The 15,891-nt window shown below is 42.1% G+C and overlaps 2 protein-coding genes across 4 annotated transcripts in view; one reads left to right on the forward strand and one right to left on the reverse strand.

Annotated features, from left to right (window-relative positions):
- The first annotated feature begins 9,174 nt into the window (after positions 1-9,174).
- MINDY4 (MINDY lysine 48 deubiquitinase 4) overlaps positions 9,175-15,891 on the forward strand; it is a 102,051-nt gene continuing 95,334 nt past the window's right edge. For 2 of the 3 annotated variants that reach the window (XM_076332019.1, XM_076332021.1), the window contains exons 1-2: positions 9,175-9,394; positions 11,438-11,557. In XM_076332019.1, the coding sequence (XP_076188134.1) occupies positions 9,332-9,394; positions 11,438-11,557 (183 nt within the window). In that variant the 5' untranslated portion in view covers positions 9,175-9,331. The remainder of the gene's footprint in view (positions 9,395-11,437; positions 11,558-15,891) is intronic. The other variant, XM_076332020.1, reaches the window with a different exon arrangement.
- Positions 11,657-14,959, reverse strand: LOC143156043 (uncharacterized). The gene is made up of 2 exons (XM_076328939.1): positions 13,145-14,959; positions 11,657-11,704 (listed from the first exon to the last, which is right to left on the reverse strand). The coding sequence occupies exons 1-2, from the start codon at positions 14,957-14,959 to the stop codon at positions 11,657-11,659; spliced, it is 1,863 nt and encodes a 620-aa protein (XP_076185054.1).

Raw genomic sequence — 15,891 nt, forward strand, 5'->3', positions numbered from 1 at the left:
TAATAGCAGCATCGTACCCAAAAGATACACGTCATTACACACACGCGTATAGTTAACAGTGAAGTATGCTTCAGGATATCCAGCAGTCTCTTAACAACAGGGCTGATGAAGAACAAGGCATCCATCACATTCCTATATGAAATATTACAACAATATTAAAAATTACCCAGCTGCTTACTCTCAAGGCCTCAGATGCAATTATAAAACTCAAGTGGTAGAAAAGTACATATTGTTTGCTTTCATTAGTGCGCTTCTAAGAAATTTCATTCTTAGCTGTGTTTCATACCTTTTCTATAACAAGAAGCTGAGGTTCCCGTTAAACTAGTACTCCTTTTTCAGAGGAGCAAGACAAAAAGATGGATGAAGTTCCGGATTGAAACAATGCCATAACTCACACTTCATGAGTTATACAAAGTATTACATTGCTGTATTTCAAGCTGCGTCTGGCATCTCTGTGATTACTTGCTCTACGTTTGTAACTGAAATACGCAGAACTGCACAGACCTTTAGAGAAACAGCCAAGGCTACTGTGCAGTACAGAAATAAAGGCTTTTTTGAAGCCCTATCCTTTGTTCCCAATCCTCCTTAAATTGATGGGGAGTGAAGAATGCTGAAAAAAAAAAGTATAGTACCATGCCTTTTCTTTTGACAAAATGAAACAGCTTTTCAATCCCACATCAAAAAAGTTCTTATGAAAATATTAGCCAAACCACATTGGAGGAATCCAAACCATCTCCAACAAGACAGTTATTAAAACAAGTCTTTTGATTTAATACACTTGTTAAACAATACACAGCAAGATAAAACAGAATCCACTTGTGGACCAGGCAGTTTCTGTTGGTTTCAGTCAACAAAACAGCAGAAAGCGACCTTGAAATGGAAGTGTTCAGAGGGTGGTATTTTAGTGTATTTTTTCTTAAAAGAGTGCATTCTTCATGTATCATTTTTGACAGGGCAATTTTTGCAGCACTGTTTTACAGCAGTAGTCCTGAGCAGAAAAGCAGTGTAACAGCTTTTAAGCATCAGAATTTAACATCTTACCCTTGAAAAGCTTTTCAAAATTTCTCGCCATTATTGTTTTACTCTTCCAGTCATTTCTACCTTTGATTTCTAACAGTTAAATGAAGATAGTTCCGATAAACACAGGCAACAAGATGATACCTGTTTCAAGTCTCCTCTTTAAACGAAAGATACTCGGTTGTCTGGAGGGAGATGACAGAGCAGGCTCCCATCAGACCTGTTACTTAACTTACACCCACAAATATAAAATGGCCAAGGTGTACAAACAGGGACTAACTGGTAAGCATAGCAGGCGGCCCAGAGGTGCAGCCCAGGAAGGTAAGTCAGTGCAATGGTGATGTTCTACATAAATGGAAGAGGTCCTGACCTAGACAGGAGCCCATGAGGAAAGATGTGGCTGCACGGAGCACTGGGTTCCCCTTCCCGAGTCCAGGACTGGGACTGCAGCAGCCTCAGTAAGGCAGGTGCGTTCTGGTCAAATTACTGAATCTGGAGACCTCATGGGGGGGTCAAATGAAATGGTTGACATCTAATGACCACCCCAATAGCAACAGACATACCAAAGACCCAGTGAAAACAGGGTCTTTCAACAATGGGACGACAAATGCTAAGTTATCAACTAAGTTATCAACTTTGCAACTCCTAGAAGAACCTGTATAGGAATCTACATGAGAGATGCTATTTTGGAGTTAGACTCAAGTGGTGCTTGGGAACCAGTTCAAGTGCAAGTGGAATCACTGGAAGAGCTGTTCTTTAGCAGTGATCACAATACAGTTAGTTTACTATAGAAAAGAGCAGGAGAGTGAAGAAAGCACTAGATAAAAAAAGTGAGGAAATGGAACAACGTAAAAACAAGGCTATTAGTCAAGAAAAAGATGAAAAGAACAGCCCCAAAAGCAGGATCAAATCTACAAACAATCTAAAAACTATACAGAATACTGGATTAGAAGCCCAGATAAAACATGGACCAAAAGTGAAAAAAAAGGAGGAAAAAACCCCACCCAATTAATTCTTGCTTGGCTCAACAGGGAGTTAAGAAGGCAGTCAGAAGGAAAAGGTCAGAATTTAAAGAAATGGAAAGCTTGCCCACATGCAGAGAATAGAAAAGCCATACAACACGGCAGGTCAAATGCAAACAAGAAATTAAGAGGATGGAAATTAATTCGAACAGCACCTTACAATGAATACTCAACTTCATAGTAGAAAGTTCTTTAAAAACATAAAAGCAGGAGGCCAGCTAAGGAATCAACAGGACTGCTTGATGAAGAAAGTATAATAGGAGCACTCGGGGGTAAGCAAAACCAGTGGATTTCTTGCACTGGTCTCTTCTGATGAAGACCTTGGGAAGATTCCCACATCTCCGACATCCTTTCTAGTGAATCAACTTCAATACACAGGAAACATTGGACCAAATCAATAATGCTAATAAAACAGCACAACTGGGTAGCATTCTCGCAAATCTGAATCTGCAAAACTGCTCGCAAAGGCATGCTACCCACCCTTACAAACAGCTGCTCTGCCAGAGGCCCGCAGTGCTGCTAACACAATTCCCATCTACAAGAAGGGCTCCAGAAGGTATCTTAGAATTATGGGCTTGTGAGTGACCTCCTTGGCAGTGAGAGAGTCCATAATAAAGAATAAATTTTGAGCACATGCACAAATACACTCAGTATTTGGGTAAAGGGAATTCCACAGACATGATATATTTGTATTTTGAAACACCTTCTCATTAATAAGCTACGTTGCCTCAGGGTTGGAAAGAAGATATCACATCCAGGACATGACCAAGGAGCATCCATGCTCAGAAACATGCTAATACCACCTCCAGGTGATGATCAAAGTGCAGCACCATGCTTCCTAGAGCAACCACCCTGGGGACATTTCAAAAGCCTTTCAAGTTTCCTTGTGCAATGCTGTTTCCTACTATGTATTTTAATACTTTTCCAGCTTATCAGCAGTAATTTCCTATATTCCTGTAGAATACAGTCAACACAAATTACTTTACATTTTTAAATAAAATGTACAATTGCAGAACTGAAATGAAATTATTTCTAATGAATATCTGCACTAATGAGCCAAGTTCAAGCTAAATTTTGCTCAAACCCAAATTCTATAAATTAAAGGGGGTGCCATAGCCTTCAAGAGCTTAAGCACTGCTTTGAAAGAATCTGTCAAATATTTAATAAATTCCTTTCCTAGTACAATGTTGCTGATCTATGTCTCATGTTCAATGTTAATTTAATGCTTAAAATGTAGCATTTCAAGTACTGTTGCATGAAATAATTTATCTTGGGAAAAAAGTAGAGAACAAGGAAAGACAATTATTCATGTGAATAAGAGAATATGAATCAAAAAGGAGAGAAAATTATATCTATATAATGCAGACATGCAAAGATCAATCCATTATACTAGGCGACACAAAGAAAGGAGACTTAAATTGTAGGGTAAAATTACGGCTACATACAGTACTTTTTTTTTTTTTAAGCAGAAAGGAATCTGGTTCACCACAGATTCTGGTCAAGTCAGTCAAGGTGCTACCATGCCATCCAGAAAACTCTTTAAACTCAGTCAGGTAAATCTGTACTGTCAATACACACTCTTCCTTCCAAAGGTCTCAAATGATCGAGAACACACGCAAACACTTGGTAGTTGCACAGAGGAACCCACACCCGTGACATTTCAACAAAGGTTAGTCCAAGGCAAAACCAAGGAGGGTAAAGGAAAAGGGCCTGCTTCTCAGCAGGAGGAGGACCAGACACCTGACTTTTTCTTTATCAATAAGCCTAGACAATGATTAAAAAAAAGAAAAAAAAAATCTGAGCCCTCCCATGAAGTCTCAAAGGCCAGTTTCATCCTGTTTCCAAGGACATTTCAGGAAGTGGCCAAGAATCAAACCATTCCTCCAGAGCAGGCTAGTATAGCTGCCCACATTATTTGTGACCAGGACTCCATTTCAGAGCCCCTACCTTGGGGTCTGGCACCTTAATGTGGAGAGTCCCGGGGCCAGATGACAAGAGAAACAACCACCTCCCTGCCCATGGAGATTTGCAGCTTCCCCTGGGCTTGGATCAGGGATGCTGAGGAGAGACTGCCAAGGCTCATCCAGCCCTTGGACACTTGCTGCTCATTCACATGGGCAGCAATGATACAGTCAAGGGAGACCGTGGACACATCAAAACAAAAGGCCTGAATGACTAGAACTCTGTGATAGACAGATTACAGGTTACAATGGAGGAATTCAGAAACACTGCCAAGGCATATGGAGACGGTGTTAGGAAAGCCAGAGCTCACCCACAGTTCATTCTTGTGGGAGACTTTAAGGGCTAAAAGAAGTGCTTCTTCTCTCACATTAGTGGTGAAAGGCTGACCAAAGAAAATGTGGGCCTGTTGCTCAATGGGGCAGGTGACTTTATAATGGCAAAGACACATAAGGTTAACTTAGCCAATTTATTCTTTGCCTCATTTGCCACTGACAAGGTCTCCCAGGTCTCTGAGATTCTCTCCAAGGAGAAGATGAACTACTGGCAGCGGGTATGGTTGAAGTCAGAGATTACCTGTGAGAGCCTGACTCATCCAATTCCATAGGACCAGATGGGCTTCACCCATGGGTGCTGAGAACTGACTGATATCATAGCAAGGCTGCTCTCTATCGTCTTTGAAAAGTTGTGGAGATCCAGGGAGGTCCTCCGTCACTGATGAAAGACAAATGTTGCACCTCTCTTCAAAAAAAAGGCCAAAAGTTCTACCCAGGGACCTACAAGCTAGTCAGCTTTCCTTCAGTTTGTGGGGAAATGATGAAACGAGTCCTCCTGGAACACAATTCTGAGTGCATGAAGGAGATGGTGGTTATTTGGAATAGTCTGTGGAAAAGGACGTGGAAGTCTTGGCAGTCAGCAAGCTGCACACCAGCCAGCAGTGTGCCCTGGCAGCAAAGGCAGCTGACAGCATCCTGGGCTGTATTAAAAGGAGCATGACCTGTTAATCGAGGAAAATTGACTGAGGGAAATTATTAACCCCCTTGGCTCTGTACTCATTAGATCACATCTACATGATTTGTAGACGTGAAATGTCACATACATTTTTGGGACCCCTGGTACAAGGAAGACACTGATCAACTGGGTTGAGTTCAGCAGAGGGTTGCCAAGATGGTCAGGGGCTGGAGCACATGTCCCGTAAGAAGCGGCTGAGGGAACAGGGCTTGTTCAGCCTGGAGAAGAGAAAGCTGCAGGGAGGAAGAGATCTGCTAGGGTGTGTGAGAAAAGGTTCATCTTCACAAACACAAAGCAGCACAGATAGATAGCGGTAAATGGGAGAACCCGAATAATACCCAGCCCCTGACTATTCTGGGCTATCACAGGAGTCATCAGCTTGAAGGAGCACAGAGGAACAACAGGCAAGGGAACCCCAATAACTTACCCAGAGAAAAAGAGCCTCTGCCGCAGCTCCTCCCAGGGTTGTCACAGGAGAGCCATCAATGAGACAATGAAAAGGCTCTGCTGCACATCTTTCTGACTGAGGGGGGGGGGGGTTATACGATGCAGGGAAGAGTTTTACAAGATTGTTCAGAACTTACTAGGGATGTTTAGGGAAGGAGCCAAAGGCAAGGGAAGGCAGGAACTAAGGTGATTTGGGAAAGATTAGATACATGAAAATAGAAAGGTAAGGAGTTAGAAGGGGCTGGATGTGTGTTAGCCAGCGCTGGTCAGTACATTTGTCTTTCTGCACTTGGTCAGCACCGTCTGTCCTGTCTCCTCATTAAACTTTATTTCTAAAAATTTTTATTTTATTCTACTGTCCTGGGTAAATGCCTCTCTACTCTGCGGCTATATGTGTATATGTAGGACTGAGTCATCTGTTTCTTTCTCATGCTTTTAACTCATTTTTTCCCCACACACCTGATTGAGCTAAGGGCTGAAAAAAAGACAGGCAACAAAAACAACAGTGGACCTAAAAAATGCTTCGGCAACAAGAAGCTCAACCAGCTTTCTTGTTTAGCAGCCCAAACACGTCACGTCCTTTCCTGTACAAATCAGTCACTCTCCAAAACCCTTATTTACAAAAATGCCTTTTGTTCACAAAAAGTTTATGCATTTCACATTTAGAAAATCTTTATAGATTGCACTTTTCCTTTAACATACAATGAAATGTTCTGCATTTTTACAAAAAACACAGGAACATTAACTGGACAAATAAAGGTCATCTTAAACAGCATATAAAACATCAGGCTGAAGTGCAATTATGTTCTCCACAGCACAGAGCAGAGAACAAGGAGAGTCAACAAACTGCAGCACATACATAATCATGTGCCATTATAGAAGCAATACATAACTTGTTCTAATTACTTTGCATTGATACCAGACTCTATTGTATTCCAAATTCTGTACCAAAAAGACGTCAGCTAACTCCAGGTGCCTTAAAAGTCAGATCTATTTTACTCATTGTGCATTACTCACCCTGGAAAATAATGGTATTTACAGACACCACAATGTTCAAAGAATATTTTAAGAAGTCTTTCCAGACCTCACATTTGCTGGATGGCTGGAACTGTCACTCACATTACTGACAGTATTTCCCTTAGCCCCTAACCAGAAGAATGTTTCTAGATCGCATACATTCAGTAGCTAGTGGTGCTGAACCAGCCAAATTAAACTACATGCCATGCTACCCCAGCTGCTATTGAACAGTCGGTGAGCTCAGTGTCTGCCATGATTGTCACCGACTGGGATCCTGAAATCTGGGTTGGCGACATTTGTGAGTTTGATGACTAATTAAAACCAGAAGCCTGTAAGGCTGTAAGAAGCAGCGGGCTACAATCGTGACCTGTGGGGGAGGACATCACAAACCACATCCAGACTGTCCTAGGACAAACGAAACAACAGTGGAAAAACCTGTTGTGTGCCAAAACAGTCGAATCAGAGAAGTACTTGAGCTTAAATATATTTAATGAAACATCTGGAACTGTTTAAGGAACTCTCAAGGGGAAAGAATACACCGTGCCAGGTCAGGTATGCTCCTGAGAGAACTCCAGCCTATGGCTGACACCATGCTGGAGCAGAAACCACTATGCTTATTGCCTCAAACTCCCACATTGCCCATCTATTTATCGGAGGAATTTTTATGGACTCCCATGTATCATTTGGTGGAAATAAGGGAATACGAGACTGGGAAAGGGGAAGATAGAAGTGTTTCTCTAATTGTTTTCTCTTTTTTTTCTCCACAGTGCTCAAATCATAGCCAAAGAGTGCCGGACAACAAACTAGCTCAAGTAAAACATTCCAACTACAGACTGCTTCTCCTGCAACACTGTTTCTCAAACCTGAAGAGCGCTGGCCATGCAGAGCTCCAAACTCTATTCTCTGATCAAACTGGGTTGCAGAGCACACCATGAGTAGTGGTGACACAAGATACTACACTGGTAACACTAGAGATGACTCAGCTTGTCTTGCTGTTGCAGTGAAACATCTTGGCAGTATCACTACTACCATGATCAGAATATACAGATACGGAGATCCAGAAGGCTGTGGCTAGTCTACTCCAGACTTGGCAGTAAGTTTGGAGAAACACAGTAAAAAGAGTTTAGCCAGTGCTTTTAAGTAATTCTTTTTTCGTTAATACAGTGTTTGGGAACAGGATTTCCCAATGTCTAGATTATCTGCCTATAAATTGTGCATTTCCCAGATAGATCCGCCCAGCTTGGGCAATGTGGGACTGCACCCTTGCTGGTGATGTGGTAACCCTTGACAGTCAGCTCACCTTCCTCTGCACCGCAGATCTGCTCTTGCTGCTCTCTGACGTTGGGAAAATGGGTAACATCATCAGAGGCTTCTAATTAAACGGCCTCCCAACTGTGCTCTGCCCGAGTGCCCTCCAATTCCCATCGCTGCTGATCAAGAGGAACCCAAATGACAAGAGTGAGCGCTTGACACCCAGTGTCCCTTGTCCCTCCAAGTTACATGGAAGTGATCCTGCCCAGACCACTTCAACATACAGGTTTTGGTGCTTCTGAGTATGTGGGTAACAAGGTTACTAGCATAAAAAGTATGTAAAACAAGAAAGATTTTGCAGAGTAAAAAAATCCCCTTCCATAGAATTTCACATTGAATTTTCTTACATTAATTTTCTATAGAAATAGCACATCCCCTTTCCCACTGCCTGATGCAACCTTAGTCAGCTGAGGGACCCCATGACCCCAGGGGTGCTTGCCTTGGGCTGCAGGGAGATGGAGCATGGCATTGGCACCTAATTTTGCGTGGGGGCTCTGTTGGGAGATCTGCCACATGCCAATGCGGCAAATGCTTTACACCGAACTGAGCCTGCCGAGTACTTCTTAATACATGTGGATATTGGAGAGGCATTGTGCCATGTGCTCAACAACTCCCCAGTCCGTGTAACAGTTATGTTCACTGTATACTATAACCACCACAGTGGACACACTAAGATGAGACACTTCACGTAGATTAGTTAGTGATAAAGGTAAAACTTATAAAATCAGTATTATAAGAAGGATGTTACAAAAACTGTTTCAGAAGCCCACTATTCTTTGGCATAGCTTAATAGTAAACCTTCACCAGCTTTGAAATGCAGTTTCCCGATTTCTTTCTGTTTGGATCCCATCTGAGATTGCTCTCTGTGTCCTTGCGAGACCCTGCATCACAGCATACGTGAATACCCGCTGTTAGGAGTACCCGAAGCGCTGCTTCAGGGAAAATCAATCCCTGCATCACCACCTCACGTAATCTGTCAGGTTATAATCAACCTACTTTTAGTAGTAAGCGTTAAATGAAACCTTGCTCCCACCCTAGATGTTGCCAGTATGAAAGATTCAGCTTAGTTCAGCAGCTGTTATTTTGGTTGTTTGTTTTATACAAGAATGCAATTTTGCTAAAGAAACATACAGTTAAAAGTTGCATTAGCACAGGAGTAATAGGTTGCAAATAACTATGTATGCTTCTTAAAATCAGGAAACTGTCCCCTCTCTCAGATTTGAACATTTCTTTCTCAAATTTTATTATTTAAAGCAATTACCAAGATGCTTGCTGCAGCGTTACACCATCAGCTCTTTCAATTTTGAGTCTATCACCGCCTTCCTTCCCAGGGGGAGGAGTTCTCCCTGCTTCCGATGACATGGTCTCCACAGCAACATACCTCCAGCGAGGGGACCGCACACAGCCCTGCCGCTGCCACCCAGCCCGCCGCCGCTTCAGGACTGCAGTGGTTAAAAGCCGCCCCGACGAGCTGCCATGTCGGCAGACTTGAATGATTTGTTAGGCGAAGTAAAGAATACGCCCCCTGAGCACACTTCGGGCTAAAAATGGACAACTCCTTTGTGGAAGAAGTGGCTGCATCACTGGTGAGAGAATTTCTCAGTAGAAAGGTAACTTGTCTCGATTTTCTCCAGCTAGTACAAATGAGAATGACACATGAAAAATGTTAAGTGCTGAAAGATTGAGGAATGCTGGGAGGGGGGACTTCTTCCAGCCTTGAAGCAGCTAGACCTGAACGGTAACAAGCCTGTCGGGTAAGTATCCGCACTACATTTCCCACAATGCCTTTTTATTGCTGAATATGGGACCCAGCTTCCTCCTTGTTTGAGAAAGCCCGATTCTTACCCACACGCGCCTGCAAAACCCAAGATTAAATCAAGAAACGCAGTTTCAGGGGTTTTTTTTTTTTTTTCGTTAGTTATCTACCTTGCTGTTGTCCTTGTGTTTACAAGAGGCATAAACAACTTCCCAGGACAAAGACTTTTAAAAAAAAAAGGCAAAGGGTACTGGTGCTAGAGAAACCGGTAACACGGTTTTGATTTTCCGGTTTTCAGTAATAGCTTGGCAGGCAGCAGATTTATCTGGGGGGGGAAGGGGACAGGGAGAAGGGGAGGAAAGAGGCCATTGTACTTTTCACAAACTTAATGCTGTAAAGGAAACTTTGTACTGTATGTAGGTGTGGGGAGTGTGGGATTGAGCAGAAGAAAAGGCACCTTCACAGTTCCAGGTGAAAGTACCTACCGCCTTGTATTTATGTTCAATCCTAAGGAAATACTGCTGATGTCCAGCCCAGTCAGTCCCTCAGTGTCAGGAATGAGTTAGCTTGTATCAGAAATTAAACAGCCACTGGCTTATTAAGTGCTACACAAACCTCAACTTTCTTCATCTGTTTTGCACCCAGTCTCCAAATGCGCATTGTCAAGGTTTGTGAACAAAGTTGAAACGTTTGCCAGCAGAATTTCAGATGCAGAATTCGTTATTTGCCATTTACTGCCAGAAGTATGAGCGGCTCAAGTCTGTCTCTTCGATTGATTGCAAAGTTTTTTCAAATGAAAAGGCCTTTACATTTCTGAGTCAGTTTCGTGTAAAGGAAAAACTGAGTAAAAGCATAAAAGGAAAGGGAATGCCCTGATGGTAAAGCAGACCAGACAGGTTACAACTTATACTTGAACTGCCGCATCTATTTCATACTATATACTCTGGAGTCAAAACCAAAGGGCACTGATAATCCTTTATGCTTCTGCACAAGTGTTCCCCTGCTTCCCCCAAATCTTTAATACACATCAGAGCCAACTGTGAGAACCATCCTTTATTTGCCACAACTTGTCCACAGTTCCCTAAATCTGAGCCAGACAATTCATCTGCAGAAAAATAAATCCTTTCTTGTAACAACAGCACTTCAGAGAAGAAATCAGGACTTTCCCTCTCAAAATGGTGGTCTGCTGTTGTACCACTTGAATTAGTTCAGAATCTGACTCTGACATTAATAATTGACAATAAATGATTCTTTCTCTCCAGAAAGTGACATGCCCATACATTTTGTCTCTGAAGTGCCCATGTATGCTGACTACAGATACAAAGTAGTTGAGGAAGTTTGAAGACCCCAAACCAGCTGATGCCATGGAGATGGGACTGATTTCCAACCTGAAACTGATCAGAATAACCTCAAGTCAGAATAAAGGTTCTGAAACCTGTTCTGAACCCACCAGGAGACAGCATACACCTGATGTTCAGACTTTGTAATTACCCAAGTCAGAATCACATTTATGAAAAGCTGTATCCCATCTTGATGGAAAAAGCAAACTCAGTATTTCTGAAACTATTTGAACCAGAAGCCCAGGTATTAGCAGGGGCCTTCCCACAGACCAGTCTTTTATGAGGCTGTTTAGCAGCTGAAGTCACCTGCATGGAGGTGGGGTTTTTTTCATGTTCGGTAATTTCCACCTCAAAGACAACATAGTCACCTTAATTATTTTCACATCTGTGAGATTTAAGATTTCGAAGTACAGGTTGTAAGGGTTAGCTTGTTATTAATTACCGCCATTTTAATGTATCCAGAAGTTTCATATTACATCCAACAAAGTCAAGAATAAAAGCTTTGATAAGTTGTACTGTCTCAAGTACTCTGAAATCTTGACACTTTTCCTTCTCAGGGTTTGAAGAAAACCATCACTGCCATGGACCGAGAACTTCCACGTTCTGCACTTAGCATCAATAACAGGAACGAACTTCGAAATGTCCTACACCTGCACTCCTTGTACAAACAGAACAAGGTAAGGAAACAGATCGTGCTCCCCAAAATGTGGTATCAGATACCGTGAAACTAGGCCAACCAGATCAAGACTGTAGTGTATGTCCAAGCTGCAGAAAACTCAAGCTCGTGTCTGGTACTGCATTGCTGTGGACACACCGACAGTTCTCTGAGGAATGGAGAGCTTAACGTTTAGGTGAGATTGCAGCTCATGGGATGAAGCTGAGAACCTGGTAGTTCATGAACCCTTGTCAGAAACTGCAACCTCCAATAAATCAGGAGCAGTTGTCTACTTTTAACACCTTCTTCATCATTATGGCTAGATCATTCAATTTTGGAAGTACCCTTACATACCCCTTTCTATTTGCAACTTTATATAAGACCTGGCAGATAAAATTACACTTCTAGCATTTATTATTCTTTGAAATGTAATATAGACAGCAGTATTTGATGACAGGGACATCAACGGATAACTTCCATTTCCAGTTCACTCATGACTTAAGGCACCATGCTGCTTTTGGTAAGCAGCATGAGGCTATCCTGTAATAATAGTAACTTAAAAATCTCCCAGTGTAGTTGCATCACTATAGCAGACATTGGAGCAGTTTTTACTTAAGCTGTTGTCACGGATGGAGTGAGACTGCACTTCACTCGTAAGAGAGAAGCAACAATATTGATAAGAAAACAGTGAGTTAAAGCGTGAATTAACAAAGTTCAATGGAAAATGCGACAGTGAACAAGATTCGATGGCAAGGTACCCTTGATTATTTACTGCATAGAGGACAGGGTCGGACATTACTGTCAGGGAGAGCCTCCCGTTGAGTCGTGAGGTTCAGAAAGGACCCCCTTGCTTTCTAAACTTCTCAGAGAGGAGTTTAGGTGCGGCTGGATCCAATCCTAGTCCCAGTCTTGGTCAACGGTTTATGTCTAAAGGATTACATATGCGCAATCAATTCTTTATATCACTCACCTAAGATTTCAAAGTTTAGCATGCTATTAGTCACTTACCGAGGATCTGTTGTGGCAAGGAATCTCTCAACCTCGAGGAGTAACCTTGAGAGGCGTCCCTACTCAAGGGGAGATCCTGGCGTGCAGCCCGCTGCCGTGCAGGAGAGCTCAAAGGGCTCTTGGGCTGCTCGCTATTTATAGGGGTAAGATGATTGACTCGTAGTCATATTTACATACTGATAACTGTGGTTAGGTGGGCGTATTTCTCACAATAACCAAGGGCTATTGTGTTGTTATCTGGCTCCCGAATCCACTTCGTTAATGGACGAAGTATCACCATCAGCATCCATTAACGACTGCCCCTGGTAGTTCTCACTTAGGTAGGGTTACAGGAGATGAAGGTCAGGTTGGGCGGGGGAGCACACCGTCACACTCCACCCCGTGACTATAGTCAATTCATCTTACCTTCACAGAGTGGTGGTACGGTCACCTCTTGCCTCTGTGACATAAATAGTATATTAATATATATGCGCTTATAGATCCACGGTAAGTAGATAGTGAAGCACTGCTATTTGTTGTGCATTAATTTGTATGTTTTGGGTGGTTGAAGTTGGGTTATTTGTTTTATCATGTACCAAACCTTTATATACAGTATAATTACAAGCAACAGACATATTAGAGTTAGTAAAATTACAACTGGATGAAGCATAAAATTAAACACTCCCGTTGCTGTTGGTGACCATCCAAGAAGACTTTCCCACCAATAGTGTTCTCCATCCTTCTTCACTCTTTCCAAGACATGGCGTATCTCTTCTGTATCATGATGAACGGTGATTAGAGTTTTGTGTCCATTGTCTCGGACACGTTCTAGCAGTTGACACAGGTCATTATGTTGTAGTAGTTTCTTCACCAGTGTAAGATTCATTCCGATGAGGATAGGCAATAAATCTTCACTCAATGTATAATTAGATTGTAACAATTGATAAGACATAACAGGAGCTGAATAATTAAAGTCGCATCCCACAACGTTAGTGAAGTTACAAACACAAATATTTGAGCGATTGCTTGTATTTACAGTAACATTATCTACAAAGATAAAATCACAAGGGGTTCTCATACAAACACATCCTTTTCCAATATAAACAAGTACAGTTTCAGGGGCTTCATCAGGATGTATTTCAAAATGACAAACATTTTGTTCAGTGTCAAGACAAACGTCTTGGGCTTTGATGGTGTTACTTTCACAAATAAATCCTTGTTTTTCCCGTACAACGCATGTGCTAACATCGACAGTTTGCCATTTGTTTCCATTTTGTTGGGCCCATACTCTATGTTCTAATGGATAGAGTATAGCTCCATTGTGATTTAATCCTAACGCAATGATTGGGTATATGGTGTATACCGAAGCATTGTGAATTGTTAAGACAAAAGCTGTGGCCTTATTGTTGATGGGGTCATAAGTGAAATTAACCAAATACCACCAGGATTGGAATTCTTTCTCAAATTTAGTTGCATTATCCCAAATTACCTTTCGAATTTCAGTGGGTAAGGTGCCCTCTTCACCTTCTCTTATAATTGCTGCTACCATACATTGCATCCACAGTTGAGCCTGGGTACAACTAAGGGCTAGAGAAACATTATTTTGGGCTGCACCAAGTGCATCCACCATCAATTGGTGGTCCCCTTCATTAATTCTTTCCCACTGAGGCAATATATCGGAAAAAAGCCATTGGTTAGTTCCCAATGCTAATAAAGAAGACCGCAGTGGGTGTTCTAATTTGTTTAAATCACTTGTTGCTGTACTCAGTTTATTTACGAGTACTTCGGCATCTATACTATTTAAGACTCCCAGTCCTGTCCCTGTGATACCAGCCATCTCTCTCCTTGTTCGTCTTGGGGAGGTAAGGGTTCGTCCACATAACCATGCTAACCATCCTGCATAGGTCGTACTTAGGAATGGTGAACAGGTTGGTTTGATTGTAGAGATATTAATTTGCATTAGTAGTTCTACTCTTTTAAGAGACCATGATGGATTGAATAACACTCGTTGTTGGCCTGTATTTTTGATCACGTACGGTCCAATTTCAGAAATTTGTGGGGATAGAGTATTCTTATCCTTTACAATCGAGGCAGGTGTTGTTGTACTAGGTTTAGTAATGTCTATTTTAAATTTAAATGATAGTCCCACGCTGCGGTGAGCCCAGAGGCAGACTACAAAAACAGGCTGTACTAAGGTAAAATTGTACCAACAGTCCAATTTTTCAGAGGCGCAAAGTTTAGTGTCTTTTACTACTGGGTTTGATGTAATGTTGTACACAGAAATCCGAGACGCCTTCTCATGGGTAGACTCATTGATCATTCGGCATCCTATTTTAATTTCTTTTCCTGCCGTTCCTTGAAGTCGGGGAATTTTATTATCAGCTTCATCTTCATCCCAGCCCCATTCATTTTCTAAGTATGTTTCAGTTCCATGCATGACCACGGTGGAAAGATTTAAATCTCCCTTACTAGAGTGTATTCCCGTACTCCCAGTGTACTTAACACGAGCTTGAGACCATGGCCATTCGGGGGTTCTTTGACCACAGGTTAAGAGGAGAGGCATTGTCAGGGTTTGGAATAGTAGCATGAACACAGCATTTCTGTTTGCCTGCGGGGTGCTATAAGAGAAAATAGAGACTCGTTTCGGTGGGGAGTCTCCGAACAGGTTACCCCATTAAAAAGAAGGAAAAATCCATCGTGCAGTAATTCTGTGTTTTGCACCACTGCTATCGGTAGCTTCCCAGGCAAGTGGGCCACAAGATTTAATTAAAGTCATAGGCACAGTACCGATGGATGGTAAATTGACCATCACAGGCTGTCCTGGCTGTAATGTCATTGGATATCCTCTTTTCCCAGCAGGCGGAGCATTAAGCTCAGTTTTTATAAAGAATGCTCAGCTTCCGGTAGGCCTGTATCAATTATTTAATTGATGGAGTACTTTGGGAAGGCGCGTATCCCATTGAGCCTCATGTAGTTTGAGATTCCTTTTCAATAAGCCATTAGCTCTTTCTACCATCCCATTTGATTGAAGGTAGTATGGGGTGTTGAACACCCATTTAATTCCCTCTTGTTTTGCCCAATCTTGCACTTCCTTACATGAAAAATGTGAGCCATTATAACTTTGGGTAACATCAGGAGTAGGCAGATTTGAGAACCAAAATGATAGCCCTCACACTGTATTTCGTCCATCGGCTTTCCGACACTTAGTCACCATAAGCAAGCCAGAGACTACTTCCACTCCTGCGAGGATGTATCGATATCCTGCAGAGGATTCGAATGGTCCGATATAATCAATTTGCCATGTAGACCATAAGGTTTTCCCTTCGTTAATATGTAGAGGTGGTGTTTTAGCAGGATGATCTGTTTGCA

The sequence above is a fragment of the Aptenodytes patagonicus genome, chromosome 2 (assembly GCF_965638725.1).
Source record: "Aptenodytes patagonicus chromosome 2, bAptPat1.pri.cur, whole genome shotgun sequence".
Lineage (NCBI taxonomy): Eukaryota > Metazoa > Chordata > Aves > Sphenisciformes > Spheniscidae > Aptenodytes > Aptenodytes patagonicus.